General features: G+C 37.9%; 1 protein-coding gene across 3 annotated transcripts in view; it reads left to right on the forward strand.

Moving 5' to 3' along the window:
* LOC135760684 (kinesin-like protein KIF21A) overlaps positions 1-20674 on the forward strand; it is a 77137-nt gene extending 56463 nt beyond the window's left edge. For 2 of the 3 annotated variants that reach the window (XM_065274779.2, XM_065274781.2), the window contains 21 exons: positions 92-280; positions 554-753; positions 994-1101; positions 1181-1249; positions 1377-1522; positions 2293-2437; positions 5672-5866; positions 5948-6049; positions 6264-6429; positions 6541-6561; positions 9326-9383; positions 9595-9649; positions 9945-10129; positions 10303-10419; positions 14203-14339; positions 14841-15015; positions 15120-15284; positions 16398-16515; positions 17566-17736; positions 19668-19867; positions 20033-20674. In XM_065274779.2, the coding sequence (XP_065130851.1) occupies positions 92-280; positions 554-753; positions 994-1101; positions 1181-1249; positions 1377-1522; positions 2293-2437; positions 5672-5866; positions 5948-6049; positions 6264-6429; positions 6541-6561; positions 9326-9383; positions 9595-9649; positions 9945-10129; positions 10303-10419; positions 14203-14339; positions 14841-15015; positions 15120-15284; positions 16398-16515; positions 17566-17736; positions 19668-19867; positions 20033-20090 (2780 nt within the window). In that variant the 3' untranslated portion in view covers positions 20091-20674. The remainder of the gene's footprint in view (positions 1-91; positions 281-553; positions 754-993; positions 1102-1180; positions 1250-1376; positions 1523-2292; positions 2438-5671; positions 5867-5947; positions 6050-6263; positions 6430-6540; positions 6562-9325; positions 9384-9594; positions 9650-9944; positions 10130-10302; positions 10420-14202; positions 14340-14840; positions 15016-15119; positions 15285-16397; positions 16516-17565; positions 17737-19667; positions 19868-20032) is intronic. The other variant, XM_065274780.2, reaches the window with a different exon arrangement.
* The last annotated feature ends 257 nt before the right edge of the window (positions 20675-20931 follow it).

Consider the following 20931-nt stretch of genomic DNA (forward strand, 5'->3'; position numbering starts at 1 on the left):
TTTTCAGAAACTCGATAAGCTAACTAATTCGTTTACCGCTACCCATCTATCGACTGATTCTGTGCTCTCCTTCGTGTGTGTCTGTTGACAGAGGACTTCCAGGCAGATCTGGCCAACATCACGTGTGAGATCGCCATCAAGCAGCGACTGATAGATGAGCTTGAGAACAGTCAGAGACGCCTGCACACGCTCAAACAACAATACGAACAGAAACTCATGATGCTGCAGAGCAAAATCAGAGACACGCAGCTGGAGAGGGACCGTGTACTGCAAAACATGGGTACAAAATGCGTACAAATCCTCTGCATCACCCTCCCATCACTATCTTGTCTTCTTGAGTGGTCTTGCATGGCAAACAATAATTTAATGTTGGAATTTGTTGATGTCTTGGTGGTCAAACACACCAAAAAACAAAAGGAACTGCATTTAAAATTGACATATTGAAGCATTTTCATCTCTATCTGTGCCGCCCTCTTGTGGTACTGTTTGGAAATAGCTTAAACTGCAAATGCTTTTTAATGAAGGCACTATTCAAGTCCAAATTTCATTGCAGGCTCAGTGGAAACATGTACGGAGGAGAAGGCAAAGAAGATAAAATCAGAATACGAGAGGAAATTGAACTCAATGAACAAGGAGCTGCAGAAACTGCAGTCAGCACAGAAGGAGCATGCGCGCCTGCTGAAGAACCAATCACAGTACGAGAAACAGCTGAGGAAACTGCAGCAGGAAGTGACCGAGATGAAGAACACCAAAGTATGTACTTGAGCCGAGTCTTTATCGATTAATGATTGCTTCTTTTAACTGAAAGGCGGGACTTCCGTCACCAAAGCGGTCATATTGAGCATTGCATTATCTCCTTATCATAGTAATAAAAAAGCTTAATCTTTTTTTATCCAATATCTTTTGATAGTGTAAGTATCTAAATGCCCGAGCATTGAACAAGCACCAATTTTCTTCATCAATATTACCCTGTTGTTCATGTTTATTATTCAGGTGGGTCTGATGAAGCAGATGAAGGAGCAACAGGAGAGGAACCGTGCCTCGGAAACCCGCCGTAACCGAGAGATCGCCACACTAAAGAAAGACCAGCGCAAACAGGAGGTGAATCATCGCCACCTGGGAATTATGGGATACTCTCAGACTCGATTTTAATCACTTTTCTTCTTCCGTCTCTTTTTAGCACCAGCTGAAGCAGCTTGAGGCACAAAAGAGACAACAGGAGCTTATTCTGCGCAGGAGGGCAGAGGAGGTGACTGAATCTCTTAATACGCCTTTACACCTTAAGCTATATTGTACTTAAGCTTTGGATTTATCACATCAATATCAATAACTTGAATATAAAATATGACTCCAGTTTGGTCTCTTTTCTGCATCAGATAACCGCCCTGAGGCGGCAGGTGCGGCCTGTATCCGGCAAGGTTAACCGTAAGATCAGTTTACCAGAGTCTTTACAGGAGTCATCACCTCGTGCGCCCCATCTCCGACCGCAAACCGCTGGGGCCAATGCATCTAATGGAACGAGGTAATGTGCGTTTTATTTCAGATGGGTTACTTTAATGTGAAGTTTGTGACACTGGCCTCACCAGAATTGTAAAAGTAATGATACCAGGTTTCTCGAACACTTTACTATTCTGCCAGACTAAATATTTTGCTCAAACTATATAGCAATGTTGTGAGAGTGCCACAATTTTTCCCCTTTTATGCAAATGTAGTTTCAATGAAGTTTATTGTACTTGTAGTTACAGGGGAAAATATTTTAACTTTGTGTAAAGGACATGCATCACCTTAATAGTCTGGGTAACAAATGTGATGTGTGTGTGTGGTAGTGATAGGACAATACATTGCAGGTGCCGATATACAGTATTGGCCGATTTTTTTTTCTGATAAATCTTTTCAATCACTCAGTAAATTTATCTTTTACTTAAATTTGATGTTTTTAATAAAAAAGACACTCAGTGTCACTCAATGTGAAGCCAAAGTCTGACAGACAGTAAAATGACCACCAATCATTATTCACTTTTATCACTTGACGTTATGTTGTGTCACCACACTAGTTCAACACACTTATTTAAACAGTACAATAAGATGTCAGATCCACATTAATTATGTTTTGTAAATATGTTTTAAGTAATTTTAAAGGGTACATTTATTAATATAACACATAATTTATATTTTAGTTTTACCAATTTTCTGTTTGTGTCTTATTTGCTTATTTGTTTGTGTCTTATAATATCGGCATCGGCCATAAAAAAACCATATTGGTCGACCTCTAGTATGTGGTTTATTTTTCAGAAAATACCTGATGAGAAAAGGAGGTGTGTACTCTGCAAGGATGGCACGAGCCAAATGGCAGTCATTGGAGCGTCGTATTAGTGACATCATCATGCAGAGGTTGACCATTTCCAACATGGAGACTGATATGAATCGATTGCTTAAGGTGACAATTGATTTTTTTTTACAATTTTGTATCATTTAAAGATTACCCTGCAAGCCAGTAACATAAATTATATACATTACTGCATATGTGACCCTGCATGTAAAATCCAGGTTTAAGTCTCGTAATCTAATTTTGAGTTTAGGAGCATCAAGTTTGGTTGCAAGTATTGATTTCAACCTTTGACCTTACTCAATAATATTAAGTTGCTTTATAGCATTTCTTAAATCGTTCTTGTTAAATCATTCTCATTCTTAAATAATTTGTGTGTTATTCATGACAGTCCAAATTTTTAGCCATGTTGTGTACACAATTATATAACAATATTATATAACAAAAAAAAAGTACATAATTATATAACAAAAGTTTTTTTTCTGGTATAAACTGTGGATGAATTCACATTTTCACCTTTTTTTCTGTAAACAAATGCACACATTGGGTCTCATTCACTAATAATTGCGTACGCTTTTCGTATTTATACGCACACTTGAATTTCTGATGAAAACTTTCCGCCTAATTCACAACACGTGCGTATGCACATGAATTTGTTCTTATACTTCGGTAAAGTTCAGTTTTGCTTTACATTTTTTATTTGGGAGGTTTTGCTGTCTCTGGAGGAAGCCAGTGCTGTCCACCGACTGGAGTAACATTAAAGTATTGGATGCGTTAACAAATATGCTATTTAATTAATATGAGAAGCGCATCTGTATCTAAAATAAAACAGACAGGAGATCAAGTGATTGACGTTTGGACATTTACATGATGTTTACATTACGCATTAAACAGACACTTTCATATAGAGATTAAAAAAAGGGAGGAAAGCGTGAAGATTTGTCATTAAGTGCATCTTCTTTATATGTGTAGAAAAAATAAGTAGGCTATAATAATGTATATTATATATAATAATAATATAGATAATGTATAATAATATATAATACAGATAATCTTATAATATAAAATATAATCATGTAAATGTTATATATTAACATCATTATAAACTTTATAATTATAGGCCAGTATTTGATTATAGCGTACAAGATTATTGCGTACGAGTAGTTTTAGGTTTTCTTGAATTTTTGCATACATTTAAAAGACATTTTGATACTAAAGTTTTTTTGAATCACAATTTGTTTCTGAAAACATCCGTACGCACATCTCATGCACAATTCGTGCGTACGCATGCTTTGTGAATGAGACCCAGTGTTATTTTGAAAAATATTATACAACCCCAAAACAGAAAAAGTTGGGACACTGTAGAAATTGTGAGTAAAAAAGGAATGGAATAATTTACAAATCTCATAAGCTTATATTTTATTCACAGTAGACTATAGATAACATATCAAATGTTGAAAGTAAGATATTTTGAAATGTCATGCCAAATATTGGCACATTTTGGATCTCATGAGAGCTACACATTCCAAAAAAAGTTGGGACAGGTAGCAATAAGAGGCCAGAAAATTTTAATGTACATATAAAGAACAGTTGAAAGACCAATTTGCAACTTATTAGGTCAATTGGCAACATGATTGGGTATAAAAAGAGCCTCTCAGAATGGCAGTGTCTCTCAGAGGTCAAGATGGGCAGAGAATCACCAATTCCCCCAATGCTGCAGCGAAAAATAGTTTTCTGAGCTTCTCAGAGAAAAAATGCAATGAGATTGAAGTTATCATCATCTACACTGCATAATATCATCCAAAGATTCAGAGAATCTGGAACAATCTCTGTGCGTAAGGGTCAAGACCGGAAAACCATACCGGATGCCTGTGATCTTCGGGCTCTTAGATGGCACTGCATCACATACAGGAATGCTACTGTAATGGAAATCACAACATGGGCTCTGGAATACTTCCAGAACACATTGTCAGTGAACACAATCCACCGTGTCATTCGCTGTTGCCAGCTAAAACTCTGTAGGTCAAAAAAGAAGCCATATCTAAACATGATCCAGAAGCACAGGCGTTTTCCCTGGGCAAGGCTCATTTAAAATGGACTTTGGCAAAGTGGAAAACTGTTCTGTGGTCCAACGAATCAAAATTTGAAGTTCTTTTTGAAAAACTGGGATGCCATTTCATCCGGACTAAAGAGGACAATGACAACCCAAGTTGTTATTAGCGCTCTTTTCAGAAGCCTGCATCTCTGATGGTTTGGGGTTGCATGAGTGCGTGTGGCATGGTCAGCTTACACATCTGGAAAGGCACCATCAATGCTGAAAGGTTTATCCAAGTTCTAGATACATATGATCCCATTCAGACGTCGTCTCTTTCAGGGAAGACCTTGCATTTTCCAACACGACAATGCCAGACCACATAGTGCATCAATTACAACATCAAGACTGCATAGAAGAAGGATCTGAGTACTGAAATGGCCAACCTGCAGTCCAGATCTTTCACCCAAAGAAAAGATTTGGTGCATCATAAAGCGAAAGATGCGACAAAGAAGACCTAAGACAGTTGAGCAACTAGAAGTCTGTATTAGACAAGAATAGGACAACATTCCCATTCCTAAACATTGGTCCTCCTCCAGCTGTTCCTTTATATGCACATTTAACTTTTCTGGCCTCTTATTGCTACCTGTCCCAACTTTTTTTGGAATGTGTAGCTCTCATGAAATCCAAAATGAGCCAATATTTGGCATGACATTTCAAAATATCTTACTTTCAACATTTGATATGTTATCTATATTCTACTGTGAATAAAATATAAGTTTATGAGATTTGTAAATTATTCCATTCCTTTTTTACTCGCAATTTCTACAGTGTCCCAACTTTTTCTGTTTTGGGGTTGTATTTTACAGTAATAAATATTAAAAATAAATAAAATATTAGAAAATTAGAAAGGTTCACAAAGGTTCATACACTGTACAATGCTTACAGTAACAGGTTATAACACAAAAATCAACAATTTCGCATGGCATACCTTGTATGATAAACCAATTCCTAAATGTTTTGAGGTGTAAGACTATTCAACAGAAACCAGCATAATGCATTTTGATGAAAATGAAAAAAAGCGTCTGAAAATGTAGCAAGCAGCATTCAATTGTACATAATCATCTGCATGATTGTACCAAAACAATGAGAATTTGCTTTTCTATGTTGTGCACAACTGATTGATAATGTGGAGGTTGAACAAAGTGTTCTGAAAAATAATATCTGGTCTGAGAAATGCTCCAAAGTGACTGAGAAAAACTGTAATGATCACTCCAAATTCATTGATATATCTTACAATTCTGTGTCCATAGCAACGTGAGGAGCTGACCAAGCGCAAAGAGAAGGTGATGAGGAAGAAGGACAAGATTGCGAGCGAAGACATGGATGCGGACAGGACCGTCCTCTCTCTATCTGAAGAGATGGAGTCACTGACTGCTAACATAGACTACATCAACGACAGCATTGCTGACTGCCAGGCCAACATCATGCAAATGGAAGAGGCCAAGGTGTGCAACATAGATGCTGTACAGTACCCTACTATTTACAGTATTATATAAATAATATTTTATATGAATTGGTCAATCTAGGAAGAAGGAGATACAGTGGACGTTTCTGCTGTGATCAGCTCCTGTACGCTATCAGAGGCCCGTGTCTTGCTCGACCACTTTCTGTCTATGGCCATCAATAAGGTATCAGAGATCAGTAGGTTTTTATTAAAATTTGGGGTGGGCAGTTTGGTGCTAATATCAATATAAGTTATAATTTTAGCATGATAGCAGTGTATCAGCCATCATACAACCAGTATTGACTGAATGTAGTAATATATATGGTGGTTCAATATCAGCCAAAATAAATACAGTATATCATTGCACCCCAGTGATTATGGTCATAACTCAATCTCAGGGCTTACAAGCTGCACAGAAAGAGTCTCAAATCAAAGTAATGGAGGGCCGTTTGAAGCAGACGGAGATCAACAGCGCCACTCAGAACCAGCTGCTCTTCCACATGCTGAAGGAGAAAGCCGAACTTAACCCGGAGCTGGACGCTTTGCTTGGAAACGCTCTTCAAGGTCTGACATGCATGCAAATGGTTCAGCATCTAGCATGGTTTTTTATTTTCTACATTTGTTCTTTTTAAGTTTGATTTTGATTTTGTCTTTTTGTTGCCTGAATTCAAACAGAACTAGGTAACATGCCGTCTGGTAAGTAGAGGCCACTATAGCTGTGTCCACCTGTGCATGAGTCACCTGTAGACTAACCGCAGACAGTAACCGTAGCATAGAGCTGCATGGTTCTTACCTAAACTCACCTGCGGACTTTGCTCTTTAAAACATATTTCTCACAACATTTCTCACAAACAGTATTGACTATAGAAACACATTAGAAAGCTTCCATACGTGTGTATGACTTTGACTTCTACATGTTAGTGTTAGGTTCAGACAGTATTATTTAGTAGTGCAAAGCAAGATGTTTAGTATTGTTGAACACGTGACCCTGTCTGTGAACATCTAAGCTAAAGTCATATTTTGTAAAATTATCCGTCATTATGTAAAGATTGTGAAAGTATTACCTTGATATTCTTTATTATTGACTTAAGAGCATATCAGAGATTGAAATTAAAATTTGATGCTCAAAATCAGTGATTGAAATCAAACTTTGGATGGATAGATAGATAGATACAATGAATGGGTAGGATGGATGGATAGGATGAATGGATAAATAGATAGATGGATGGATTGGATGGATTGGATGGATGGATGGATGAATGGATAGATGGATACGATGAACGGATGATTGGATAGGATGGATATGATGAATGGATAGGATGGATATGATGAATGGATAGGATATGATTAATGTATAGGATGGATGGGTAGATAGATAGATGGATACAATGGATGGATAGATGGATACGATGGATGGATGGATGGATGGATACGATGAATAATAGTATGGATGGATACAATGAATAGATAGATGGATAGGATAGATGGATGGATACGATGAATGGATAGGATACAATGAATTATAGGATGGATGGATACGTTGAATGGAATGGATGGATGAATAGGATGGATGGATAGATAGATGGAAAGATAGGATGGATAGGATGGAAAGATAGGATGGATGGATGGATACAATGAATGGATAGGATACAATGAATGGATAGGATACAATGAATTATAGGATGGATGGATGGATTGGATGGATGGATGAATAGGATGGATGGCTAGATAGATGGAAAGATAGGATGGATACGATGAATGGATAGGATGGACGGATAGGATGGATGAATCGATAGAAGATGGATACGATGAATGGATAGGATACGATGAATTATAGGATGGATGGATGGATATGGTGAATGGATTGGATGGATGGATGAATAGGATGGATGGATAGATAGATGGAAAGATAGGATGGATGAATGGATGGATACGATGATTGGATAGGATGGACGGAGAGGATGGATGAAACGATAGAAGATGGATACGATGAATGGATAGGATACGATGAATTATAGGATGGATGGATGGATAGATAGAAGATGGATACGATGATTGATAGGATACGATGAATTATAGGATGGATGGATATGGTGAATAGATTGGATGGATGGATGGATGGATGGATGGATGGATAGGATGGATGGATACGATGAATGGATAGGATACGATGAATTATAGGATGGATGGATGGATACGGTGAATGGATTGGATGGATGAATAGAATGGATGGATAGATAGATGGAAAGAAAGGATGGATGGATAGGATGGAAAGATAGGATGGATGGATGAATGGATGGATAGGATGGACGGATATGATGGATGGATAGGATGGGTGGATAGATAGAAGATTAATACAATGAATGGATGGATACGATGAATGGATAGGATACGATGAATTATAGGATGGATGGATGGATACGGTGAATGGATTGGATGGATGGATGAATAGGATGGATGGAAAGATAGGATAGATGGATGGATAGGATGGAAAGATAGGATGGATGAATGGATGGATACGATGAATGGATAGGATGGATAGATAGATAGATGGAAAGATAGGATGGATGGATAGGATGGAAAGATACGATGGATACGATGAATTATAGGATGGATGGATACGGTGAATGGATTGGATTGATGGATGAATAGGATGGATGGATAGATAGATAAAAGATAGGATGGATTGAATGGATAGGATACGATGAATTATAGGATAGATGGATGGATGGATACGGTAAATGGATTGGATGGATGGATGCATAGATAGATAGATAGATAGATGGAAAAATAGGATGGATGGATACGATGAATGGATGGGATACAATGAATTATAGGGTGGATGGATGGATGGATACGGTGAAATGATGGATGGATGATTGAATGGATGACTAGAATGGATGGAAAGATAGATAGATAGATAGATAGATAGATAGATAGATAGATAGATAGATAGATAGATAGATAGATTGATTGATTGATTGATTGATTGATTGATTGATTGATTGATTGATTGATTGATTGATTGATTGATTGATTGATTGATCCCACATGGGAAAATGAGAAATATTTTTAAAATATACTACTACAGTCACTTCTCTGGTGGGCAAACATGCAGTCCAACTTTTTTTATGCAGCTACTGGTTATGTTTATCTACAGCTTATCTCTTCGGATTGACATTCTGGCTTTTATTTCTAGGTCTGGAAAGGGACATATTTACTCTGCATCTGAATCCACACATTCATTCTCTATTCCCAGCATTTTCTGTTGGTTGACTAAAACACATTTGCAACCCTTATGCTGGCGTCCAGGCTTTTCTAGTTCTTTTGAATTCAGGGTTGAAAGTGTAACCCCGTGATGCATGTTACTGGAATAACACTGTTTACTGATACCATACTGACAAGCTAAAATAAGATTGCCCTGTCTGAGGCTAATGTGTGTTTGATTGTGTTTGATCAGAGAACGGTGATGAAAGCAGCAGTGATGAATCATCTCAGACACAGACTACAGAGAAAAGGCAAGCATTGATGTACTTTCATCTACAGTACAAACCAATTCAATAGATTTGACTACTGATCTGGTTGAGTCGGCCGGGCATCAAATTAAATGAAGAAATTCAGTTGTAGTAGTCACATAGGATTTTAGCAGAAAACAGTTGTTTGGCTCCTAAATGATTTCTACCAGCGTAATTTAATTTTGATAACAAAATGTTTCTTTGTTTCTTCTAGTTGTTTGGCTTCAGATCTGATGAAGCTTTGTGGCGACACAAAACTCAGGAGTAAGGTAGGACAGACTTATGTAATTGCCCCATGAAATCTGAAAATTGTGTCTTTTAGTTGATCTCTTTCAGTATTGAGGGCATCTGTAGGCAAACATATAATTAACATCTGCTCGGATGTTTAGCCATAAAAATGCTCACAAAAGTATCTAATTTCTGATTTCAATAGTTAATTTAATGCATCAATTTAAAACAAATATTGTGTTTGTAAAATCAGTTTATAGGTTCTTTAGAGTTTCAACTTTGATTATTTAAATTATAACTAAAAAGGATTTTCTTTTGAATCTAAAATGGATTTAGGCTCGTAGAAGAACAACAACTCAAATGGAGCTGCTGTACGCCAACACTGGAGACCCTGATGTCCCACCAGAGGATTTCTCTGCCCCTCTGCTTCCTTTAGTGGGGAGTCCGGAAACTCTTAAGGACCCTGCAGTCCACTTAAAAGACAGAGATGCGATAAGCTTAATATCCAAATCAAATTCTATGTAAGTCACTTATTAATACATTTCAAACATTTCTTCAATATAAATACAAAATATCAGTTAATGTGCTATTAGCAAAATCAAATAAGCTTTTTGCATAACTAACTTTATTGTATGTCTGATACAGTATCTATGGTTAATAACATTTAATATTACTTTTGCCTTTTTTATAACAGTGCCAGATCTCCTACGGCAACAGAAAGAAAGTCTCTGGATCGCTCACCTGTCACCCGGAGGAGAGCTCAGGAGAAAAGCCAAAACCCTGCAGACAGAACCAGAACCATGGAGAAACAGTAAGAATTGATTTATATTGGTGGTTTGATGCTCAATTGGAAACCCAAACGTTCAAATGATAGGCCTACTTAATTTATTCACAGTGTAGAAGTCGGGTATCAAAATAAGTGTTACATTTAAACTAGAGCAATATATTAACCATGACAACTGCATAGCAAAGCCCTAGCACCCACGTTGCAGACCCGGCCTTTAAAATGTTAAGCTTTTTCAAATTCTTTGGCACGCATGCTTGGAATTGCCTGCCAAAGTACGTGTTTTGTGATTCACACAATATCCACCAGGCGGAGCATGGGGCCACATAATGTACCTCATTGTGTGCTCTGTATCATACAGTAGCTCAACCAGATGAGACATATTTTATCCACGTCAATACTATTTTGCATCTTGAAAGGAGCATCATATGCCGTATATTCGAGTCATGGACGTATTTGCATTTTCTGAATAGCAGCATGGGGGGCAAGCCCTTTTTCTAAGGAGACGGCTGCATTGTCCTTTGCCCTGAAGTCTTGTGACTGCCAAGAGTCTTTGGAAAGTTCTTCCTGCCATCAGGCGAATCAAGAAGGCAAATCGCCATCACTTTAGTTACTTTGGTGATGCTAATTTAGATCTGCTACCATGAAAATGCAAGTCTTTTTCATTGGGCATGTTTGGCTTTTGTCTACTGTAGGCTTTGATAATTGAACACACGTGCCAAATGTAGGTAATAAAATACTGAGTATCTGAATCATGAATGTTAGAGTGAATACTGTATATTTTGTCTGTTTTTTTCACATAAAAGACATTTACATATTTTCCACAGGAGAAAGTAAATACTAAAATAAATGTAAACAAATTATTCATTTAGAAATTTTAAACAATACATGCACAAAATGTTGTTAAACCGACTGAATTGAAGGTTACGACAGTACAGTAAACATGCACTGTAAACATTGCAATCTGATTAAAATGCTAGTTTACATGTACATTTTATAAAAGTGCACAGCCAGGGTTGCCAGTTTCGCGTATCAAAATCATCCCAATGGACATAAAAAACTAGCCCAATAACTATTCACAGCCCAAATACCAATAACTAAAAAATGTAATCCTTGTAGAACCCTGCAGAAAAAAATCAACTCGCTGAAAGAGTTTAAAAGTAGCCCATATCTGAAGTCCACAAAAAACAGAGGACTTGGCAATGCAGCGCACAGCATCTCTCATCGCTTTATCTCTGGATAAATCTACACTATAAAGTCAAAGTTCAGTTGGAGAAAGTTGTTCTTAAGAAGTTTTCAGATATAGATATAAAGAAAACACACTTTTCGAAAGGCACTACGCTATTTTATTGATTTCTGTAATGTTATGAAAGACATGAACGCTGCAGAATGTACAGCGCATGACCCCATTACCTGATAATTTACTCACCCCCATGTAATCCAAATGTTGATGTCTTTCTTTGTTCAGTCAAGAAGAAATTAAGTTTTTAAGAAAAACATTCCAGGATTTTTCTCAATTTCATAGACTTTTTTGGACAGTTTAAATGTAGTTAAAAATTTCAGCTTCAAACAAAGGGCTCAAAATCAGGGGTCTCAAACTCAAACTGGCTTGGGGCAATTTCTGAGATTGACATTTCATCGGAGGGCCGCAGAGCTATTTTAAGGTTCAAAAAAGTACAATATTTCTGTAAATGTACTGTTTAAATTCTATTATTTAATGTATAATAATAACAGGGTTTTTATCTTTTAATATAAATTATTTTATAAAAGCAAGTAAAACATTTCTTAACCTTATCTTTAATAACTAAGGCTTATTAAAACCTTGCACTAAACTAACAAATATAATTTCTGTATAAATGTATAAACTATTATAAAAAAATCACCATCAGTAATTGTTTGTGTTTTGATTTATTTTGTTTTGAAACTTTCTGTGGGCCAGATTATGTTATATTGTTGAAAGGTGCCGCGGACCACAGAGAGGGGGAGGGCGGGCCGCAAATGGCCGGGAGTTTGAGACCACTGCTCTAAATGATCCCAAACAAGGCATAAGGGTCTTATCTAGCAAAATTTTCGGCACAAAAAGTAAACAATATGTACTTTTAAACCACAACTTCTCGTCTCATGTAATCCATCAGCTTGACCCCACGTAATGCATCATCACGTCAAAAAGTCACAGATGAGGCAAAACTACTGTCCCAGTGTTTACAGGTCGGGAGGAAGAGGACTGCTAAGATGTTATTGTATGTGAAATGATAATAATTAAAGTCTTTGTGTCAGTTTATTGTTTAAAATGGTCCGCAAATGTGCATTTTACATTATGTAACACGTAACCTTTCAACGTGCTTACGCAATTACGTGAGATCGTGCTGGCGCGTCACACGGGTAGTGCAAGACGGGAAGTTGAGGTTTACAAATGTATATTTTTTTGTGTTTCTTGCCAAAAATGACAATCGTTTTGGTAGATAAGCCCTTATGCCTCGGTTGGGATCGTTTCGAGCCATTTGTAGCTATGTTGAAACAGCATTTAAACCGCACACTGTTGGGGTCCAATAAAGTCTATTAAATTGAGAAAAATCCTGGAATGTTTTTCTTAAAAGCTTAATTTCTTTCTCGACTATACAAAGAAAGACATTAACATTTTAGATGACGTGAGGGTGAGTAAATTATCGGAATTGTGTTTTAAGAAAGTGGAATAATTCTTTAATAATCCGAGTTATCATTCCTTTGCTATTGTATGTTTCAGTTACAATAATTATGTGTTATGTAAATAAGAGGTAAATATAAGACGTGAACCTAAGCACAATTCTTCTGCGCATGTGCACAAGGTATCTTTGTATCCGCTTGAGAAAATACTACGATTCACACGTTTACATTCATGCTTTTCTCCTGATGATCGGATCACAGATCGGACTACACCACCCCTTTCAATAAGATGAAAATTTGCATCCGATCGACCTCAATCGTATTGATTAAGGTGTTTACATGAAGGCTTTTCAATCCAACTGGCAATCAATACGATTACATACGGATTATTTGGTTGCATGTAAACGTACCTAGTGTTTTTACCATCATGTGTTGCCTCCATAAAGGGGTCCTATTATGAGATTTTTTTAAGATGTAAAATAAATCTTTGGTGTCCCCAGAGTGCACATGTGAAGTCTTAGCTCAAAATACCATATGGATAATTTATTATAACATGTTAAAATTGCCACTTTGTAGGCCTGAGCAAAAGTGTGCCGGTTTTGGGTGTGCCATTTAAAATGCAAATGAGCTGATGAAATGCACACACTGATCACAATGATGGTGGTTTGTTGTAATTTTTTCCCTCTTTCTCTCTGCACTAAATTGCAGTGCAGTGGTTGGATAGTGCAGATTAAGGTGGCGGTATTATTATAATTCGCCTTGCTATCTAACTCACAAAACAGGCAAATCTGAATGACCTAATTTTTCACATTGGTTGAAGTTACTGGGTTGATATTTTTCATGTTTTCTAGGTTCATAGAAGCACTGGGGACCCAATTATAGCACTTAAACATGGAAAAAGTCAGATTTTCACGCCTTTAAGATTACAGAGCCACTGACAGAAATATTAAATTAAATTATTTACTCATCTGCCCCAATGGCCCACAGTATTGCCTTAAAATGCAGTAATTTTTAGTTCAGTGGCATACATTATTATCAGTAGGCATACATTATTATGCAAACAATTAAATTATCATGTTTAACTAATCAATAAATAATTTTTGCTTGTTTAATTTGGTTGAATAGTTTCATGCATTAGTCTTGTGCATGTGTGTGTGTTTAATCCAGAAGTGCGGTAAACCCAGTTCAAGCAGTCCGATCCAGTCGAGCAGCCAAACTGCAGTGTGTGCACGTGGCCGAGGGTCATACTAAAGCCCTGCTGTGCGTGGATTCGACTGATGATCTACTCTTCACTGGTTCAAAGGGTAAGGCATTTCACTTCTTGACATTTTAAAGAGAGTTATAGCCATGCCCCACGTTCTAACCAGACACAAAAAAGCACTTAATTATATATCTTTATCAGAGTTTCTGTCCTAACCGGGTTTGACTGCAACAAGTAAAAAGATGTTTCTCAGCTACTTCTGTTTTTATCATGGTAGCTTTTGTTGGTGCAAAATATGTTGTAGCTTTTTTGCTTTCATGTGTCATGTGAAACTGGTTAGAACCTCATTTGGAAGCCTTCTGTCAAATGTAAATGTGAACTTTAAATTGAAACAAATCGGGACTGATGATGACGTTTCACATGAACACATGTCCCCCTAACAAAGTAATGAGTTAAATCAGGTGTTTTTAAATAAGGAGACTTTTAAAACATTCTGGGAGGGGGTCCTCGAGGACCAGGATTGGGAAACACTAATCTAGAAGTATAACAGAATTATAGATCAGTGCTGTAGTCCACCTTCAGTCATGTTTTTATTTAATCTCAGATCACACATGTAAAGTCTGGAACCTAGTAACCGGTCAGGAGATCATGTCTCTTGGAGATCATCCTAGCAGTGTGGTGTCGGTCAGATACTGTTCTAGCCTGGTCTTTAGCGTCTCCACTGCCTACATCAAAGTCTGGGACATCCGGGACTCTGCCAAATGCATTCGCACCCTCACGTGAGTTTGATTCTACTGTGGTTTCAGTTGCTAAAACCTAATGTTCTGCATCTTGATGATTTCAAGCTGATTAAATAACCCAACCCTCAATCTTTATCCGTCAGGTCTTCTGGACAGGTGTCTCAGGGTGACGCATGTTCTGCTACGGGCAGTAGTTCTGCTGGCATCCCACCAGGAGAAAACCAAATCAACCAGATTGCCTTGAATCCCTCTGGAACGTTCCTGTATGCTGCATCAGGCAACACAGTCAGAATGTGGGACTTAAGGAGGTACCGCCTTAATTTACTATGACTGTCTCTGCTGTAAATTCTCTTCAGTACTCAAAAGGATGTATATGTAGGATGTCAAAAACTACTTTGAGCTAGCGTTACTGTGTAAAATGTGTACTATATAATGTATGCAATCTTAACTTCAGATCGGCTGCCAAACCTCCTATCAAATAGGGGTTATCTATATAATATGAAAACAATCTTTGAATAACATGCATTAATTTGCATACATTTTTGGTCAGTGCAATGCATATTGTAATGCTAACGTCAGCAATATTTTTCTGTGTGATTTCCTGTCTGCTACTTTTCTCTGTCAAGCTACTTTGCAACACATTATAAAAAGCACATATTATAAAAACTGAATTGTCTAATTGGAGAGAAACTAAATGTGTTACTATTCGGGTAGGTTACTATAAAATAGTCAATACCGTTTACGTTAACTTACTAACAACAAGTTCTCTTTCAACTTTTGCTTTACCAAATAGTCAACTTCAAAGAGAAAACTGACAGTAGATAGGCTAACATAAATGGGCTGCTTTAGCGCCTCCTGTGGCAAAACTAAGATTGCAACACACACCCAGATTCTGTAATGCAGTATAGACCCTTTTACAGCTCACGTGATCAAATAGCCTGCGCGCGCATTTGGGCAACAGAAGTGGTGTTATTCCCCATTGGTTCTAACGTGGTAGCAACTCAGAAAGTTTATTAAAACGGTTTCTCAACATCAAAATGTCCCGTTGTTGCGTTTGGTTGCACTAATATAATATACTAATATACGTATATATGTATCTGGCAACTTTATTTTTGGCCATCTGCTAACGTCTTTTATCCACTCCACTATAGTACACGGATCTGGTAGCTGTGTTGAAAATGTTGATAAAGTAAATTTTTTAAAAATAACTTACTGTTTGTGTTGCTTCACTGTTGATTCTTACGATACTTCCGTTGCCTAAATGCGCGCGCATACGCTGCCACGTCATCATTGTGTACAAACAGTAAAAGGGTCTATATCACGACATGTTTCTGAATGTAGCGATGTAGGAATAGCATAGTTTTTGTGCATTTAAGTAGAAATTTTATTTATACATTTTCATGTTATTTTATTGTCATCAGGTTTGTATCCACGGGAAAACTGACTGGCCATCTCGGACCGGTAATGTGCCTTACAGTAGACCAGTTGGGAAAGGGTCAGGATATGGTCATCACAGGATCAAAAGATCATGCAGTGAAGGTATGTTCATACATTCACACACACTCTTTGTGAACAAACACAAATGTCTTTTGTGTCTTAAAGCAACACAAAAGAGTTCCTGCTCTTTGCTCCCCCTACAGGTTAGAAGCGTAATTGTTCATTAGCCCTGTCGTAAATACTGCAGCATAGCTGGCTCTGATTGGATTGTAGGTCTGCCGTAAAGCAAGTTTTTGTAGTTTTCACTCGAACTACAGGACCACTACCCGACGGTTGGAAACTTCTTTAGTGCGGTTTTGGCCGATAGAGGGCTGCAAAGCGAATGTGAAAGTGCCATTCACCCTGTTTTGAGTGGATGAACCACTGAAACTTTTTTGGAAACGTTATTTTAAAGTAAAAAAACTCTTTGGTGTTGCTTTAAAGCGACACTCCAGCCAAACATCAAAAGTACCCCATGAAGTACCCCATGATTAACTCATCCTCAAGCAATCACATGATTGAGATACACATGTCCATCACCTTTCAGACGAACACATTTGGAGTTATTTTCCTACGTGTCCTTGCTCTTTCAAGCTTATAATGGGAGAAAACAAGGATCAGGAAACAACTTCTAACTTTAAACCCAAATAAAGTGCATTCATCCTTCACAGAGGCAAAAGGCCCTTATTAACCCATTGGAGCCGTGTGGATTAACTTTATGAAGGATGAATGCACTTTTTTGGGCTTCAAAGTCAGACGTCGTTTCCTGATCCCTGTTTTCTTCCATTATAACCTTGGAAAAGCAAGGACATTTACTTAAATAACTCCAAATGTGTTCGTCTGAAAGATGATGGACATATGTATCTCGGATTGCTTGACTGGAGTATTGCTTTAACTGTGCTGATTTCCGTACGATAATGTTCACCTTTCAGTCACACCTTATGCACAATTATACAAGCTGTTGTGGCTAATTTGTGGGTGCGGGAACATAAACAATAGTTTAAAGTAACCATTTATACGGCTCTTGGGTAGAACCAGGATCATTAAACACAGTTGGGGATTTGCCATTCGGACTTTGCAATGCTTCTCTAAGCCCTTTACATTGTCTTGTAGGTGTTTGACGTAGTGGAAGGCGCTCAGGGGAGCATCGGTGCCACGCACCACTTTGATTCAGCCCATCAGGACGGCCTGGAGGCTCTGGCTATACAGAAAGATTCTCTGTTTACTGTTGCCAGAGACTGCTGTATTAAGAAATGGGATTTGGCCAGCAAACAGCTGCAAGAGGTAAGAATTAAGGGGAGAAAGGGCATAATTGCTGACTGATGGCAAACACAATGGCTCAGTTTCAAGTTGCAGCATTTGTATGCGGTATGGTTATGTTTCCAACCTGAAAGCTGTTCTTGTAGTGTGACTGCTCATCCGAGGGGCGCAAATTCAAAATAAGTGTCATGTGTGTTGCTTGCTTTTTCAAAATATGTGTTTGGTGTGTCATGTGAACCATGTGCATCACGTGTTTTGACAAAATAAGTGCCTGCTGTACACGCGTCAAAACCATTTATGATAAAAGAGGCAAACACGAGCGTCTCTTTTATCATAAACCCTTTAGACACGTCTGCAGCAGGCACTTATTTTGACAAGACACCTGATGCACATCGGAACACATATTTTGAAATTACGAACCACACACATGACGGGCTACATACATGTGGTGACGAACTTCGCATCGAGCGCTCTCGAAAAAAGAAAGTCACCAACCGCCACTGGTATCCATCCCAGAATGCACTTTATCATCAAGCTAATTCAAGCTCATCATACTAATAGCAATCATTTAATCTAGACGTATTTTTAACGTTATAAATGGTGTCTGCACTAGAGCTCTTCTCAGGTCCAAAGAAATGTACCCGACCCAAATCACTTTATACCCTTATTTGACATGCATACATTTTTTTTTTTTTTTTTAAGAAAGACCTGACCCGAAACAGACCAGAGTCCGACCCGAACCACTGGCAATTTTTTTAACCTGACTGGACCCGAATGTAAACGGCACGTACGCAGTCTCCAGCCCTGCACGCACCAGTCAGACAGAAAGAAACTCCAGTGACCTGGCAACCCATTTGGGCCTTGGGTCCATTTATTTTCATGTGTTACCTGATGACGACACCACAAAAATTTACATTTTAAATTGATTGACAGGTGTGTCTCAACGAAAATTAACCTATTGCCAGCCACGCGATGTCGCAAACACTCTTGGCAAACAGAGAAGGGGTCGGAAAAGGACATTGATGCACACACACGCAAGATAGTTTGGGTCGTCTTGGGTCTGTTCGGCAAAAACACATTCATTTTAAATTACCCGAGACTCGATGCCGCTATTATTATACCTGACTCAGGTCCGAGGCACACGTGAAACTTTTAGACCCGAAACTGCTCAGGTCGGACCTCGGGTTTTACGATCTAAGTGGACCCGTGAAGACCTCTAGTCTGCTCATGTTAGTTAGCACACATGTTTGTACTTTATGTAGTTTTGTGTAATCCATGTATAGTTTGTGTGTAATCTTTAATCTATTAGTTTAATGTTAATGTTTAGGCCTTTTTCTTTCACTCCTGTTCAACTTTTACATTACAGTCAATTTAAAGTCCCCCTGTGGTCCCCCAAGTTTTTATTGTTGTTTATATGTCTATGTGGTGGTTGTGCGAAAGAGTGGAGGCGGGGACTAATTCGCATATTCATATCTATGGTCCGAGTGGTGCAATTGAGCAGAAACAAGGACTTATTTGCATATTGATAGATCCACGTATACTAAATTAGGCAAGGATGTGGAGTTACATAAATATATATTAATATATATCATAAAATGTAATAAAACCCTTAGTTTGAGAACCATGCACAACAGTTGAACAACCCTGTGGGCTGTTGTGAAGAGGTGTGCTATTACTTTTGTAAGCAATCAGTTTAGGATTTTCTCAAGGAAATGGATAAAGGAAATCTCAAAATGAATCACCTATACCATATCCAGGGACTAGAACATCACAGATTTAAGGATAAGTCTTTCGAACTGTACAAGTAAGCAACTGGAGAGCAGCACACTGAAATGCTTCTCACAACACCTTAGCAATCACATACTTTACTGCAGTAACGCCCAGTATGCTAAATCAAGTTAACTATATTGTCCTGCTACAATAATTTAATTTGTTTGTGTTTCTCCATCATGCAGCAGGCAGAGCGTGCTCATTTTGATATGGTCAGCAGTTTGGCCGTAGTGCCGGGCTCCAGCGCTGTTATGAGCAGTTGCAGGGCTGGAGTGCTCAAGTTCTGGCACTCGGACAATCTCAGAGCTCTGGGAGAAATAAAGGCTCACGACAGCGCCATCAACGACATCTGCACCAACAGCAGTCACCTCTTCACCGTCTCAGAGTGAGTGATACGTTTATAAACAAGAACATACACTATGAAGAAACTGTATGAAGCCAAAATCAGATTTGAAATATGAATAACATTTTATGTGATGGTACGATTGCTTTATAGGGAACAGTGAAATTAAATAGGAAATTAAATGTGAATTTTTTTCTCTTTTTTTAGTGACCGTACAGTGAAGATCTGGCAGGTTAAAGGATCTTTAGAGGAAGGCCTTCAGTGACCATACCGGGACACCTTTGAAGAACTAGAAAATCATAAGGTTTCTCTTTCAGACACACCTCTCATTCCTGGGATCCTGTTTGGAAGTTGTTCTTGTATCAGCTCCAGATGGCTTGCTGTTATAACTGCTGTATTTTTCCTAAAGTACGTGTTTGTAATTATATTAGGCTTTAGATGTTGCTGACCATAATCTGAGATTCTGTAGGTCAATGTGTGTGTGTTTAAGTGGCACAGTCCTAAAGCTGGGCTTTGGGCATCATAGACTGCCATACGAGCAGTGCATTTGAAAAGCACACGTGTTTGTGAATGTCAGAACTGACTCTAAGTTATTCAATAATGTTGATGTCACTTATTTCCAAAGTTACTGTTTTGTGTGAATCTTTACAAGGAAATGATGCAACTATACCGTAGTCTTAACTGCACTGGAATGGCGCAAAGAAATTTGCACCAGCGACTCTGTCCACTTTGTGTTTTCTTTTTATAAAGCACATCTTTTTCGGTTTGCTGTATAATAATAATTTTCATGTACTGTAGTTATTATCAATGTCAGATGCAGTGTAAAATAAACTACATCTGTCAAAATCATTATAGGTGTGTCTTTGGTTTCTGTCCAACTGAATTTAAAAAAATGTTATGTAATGCACTGACCCCAGAGCATTGTTGGCATGGCATCAATAGGGGGCAGTGCAAACAAAATAGACACTGAACAAGCAATAGCACTTCTTATACAGTATACAGAGTACCCTACTGTTCACATGTTTATAGTCACATACACATTTTTTCCACATTTTAGAATAATAGTAGGCTATTCTTACCAAAACTATAGAATCAAACAAATAAGA

The sequence above is a fragment of the Paramisgurnus dabryanus genome, chromosome 1, assembly GCF_030506205.2.
Source record: "Paramisgurnus dabryanus chromosome 1, PD_genome_1.1, whole genome shotgun sequence".
NCBI lineage: Eukaryota > Metazoa > Chordata > Actinopteri > Cypriniformes > Cobitidae > Paramisgurnus > Paramisgurnus dabryanus.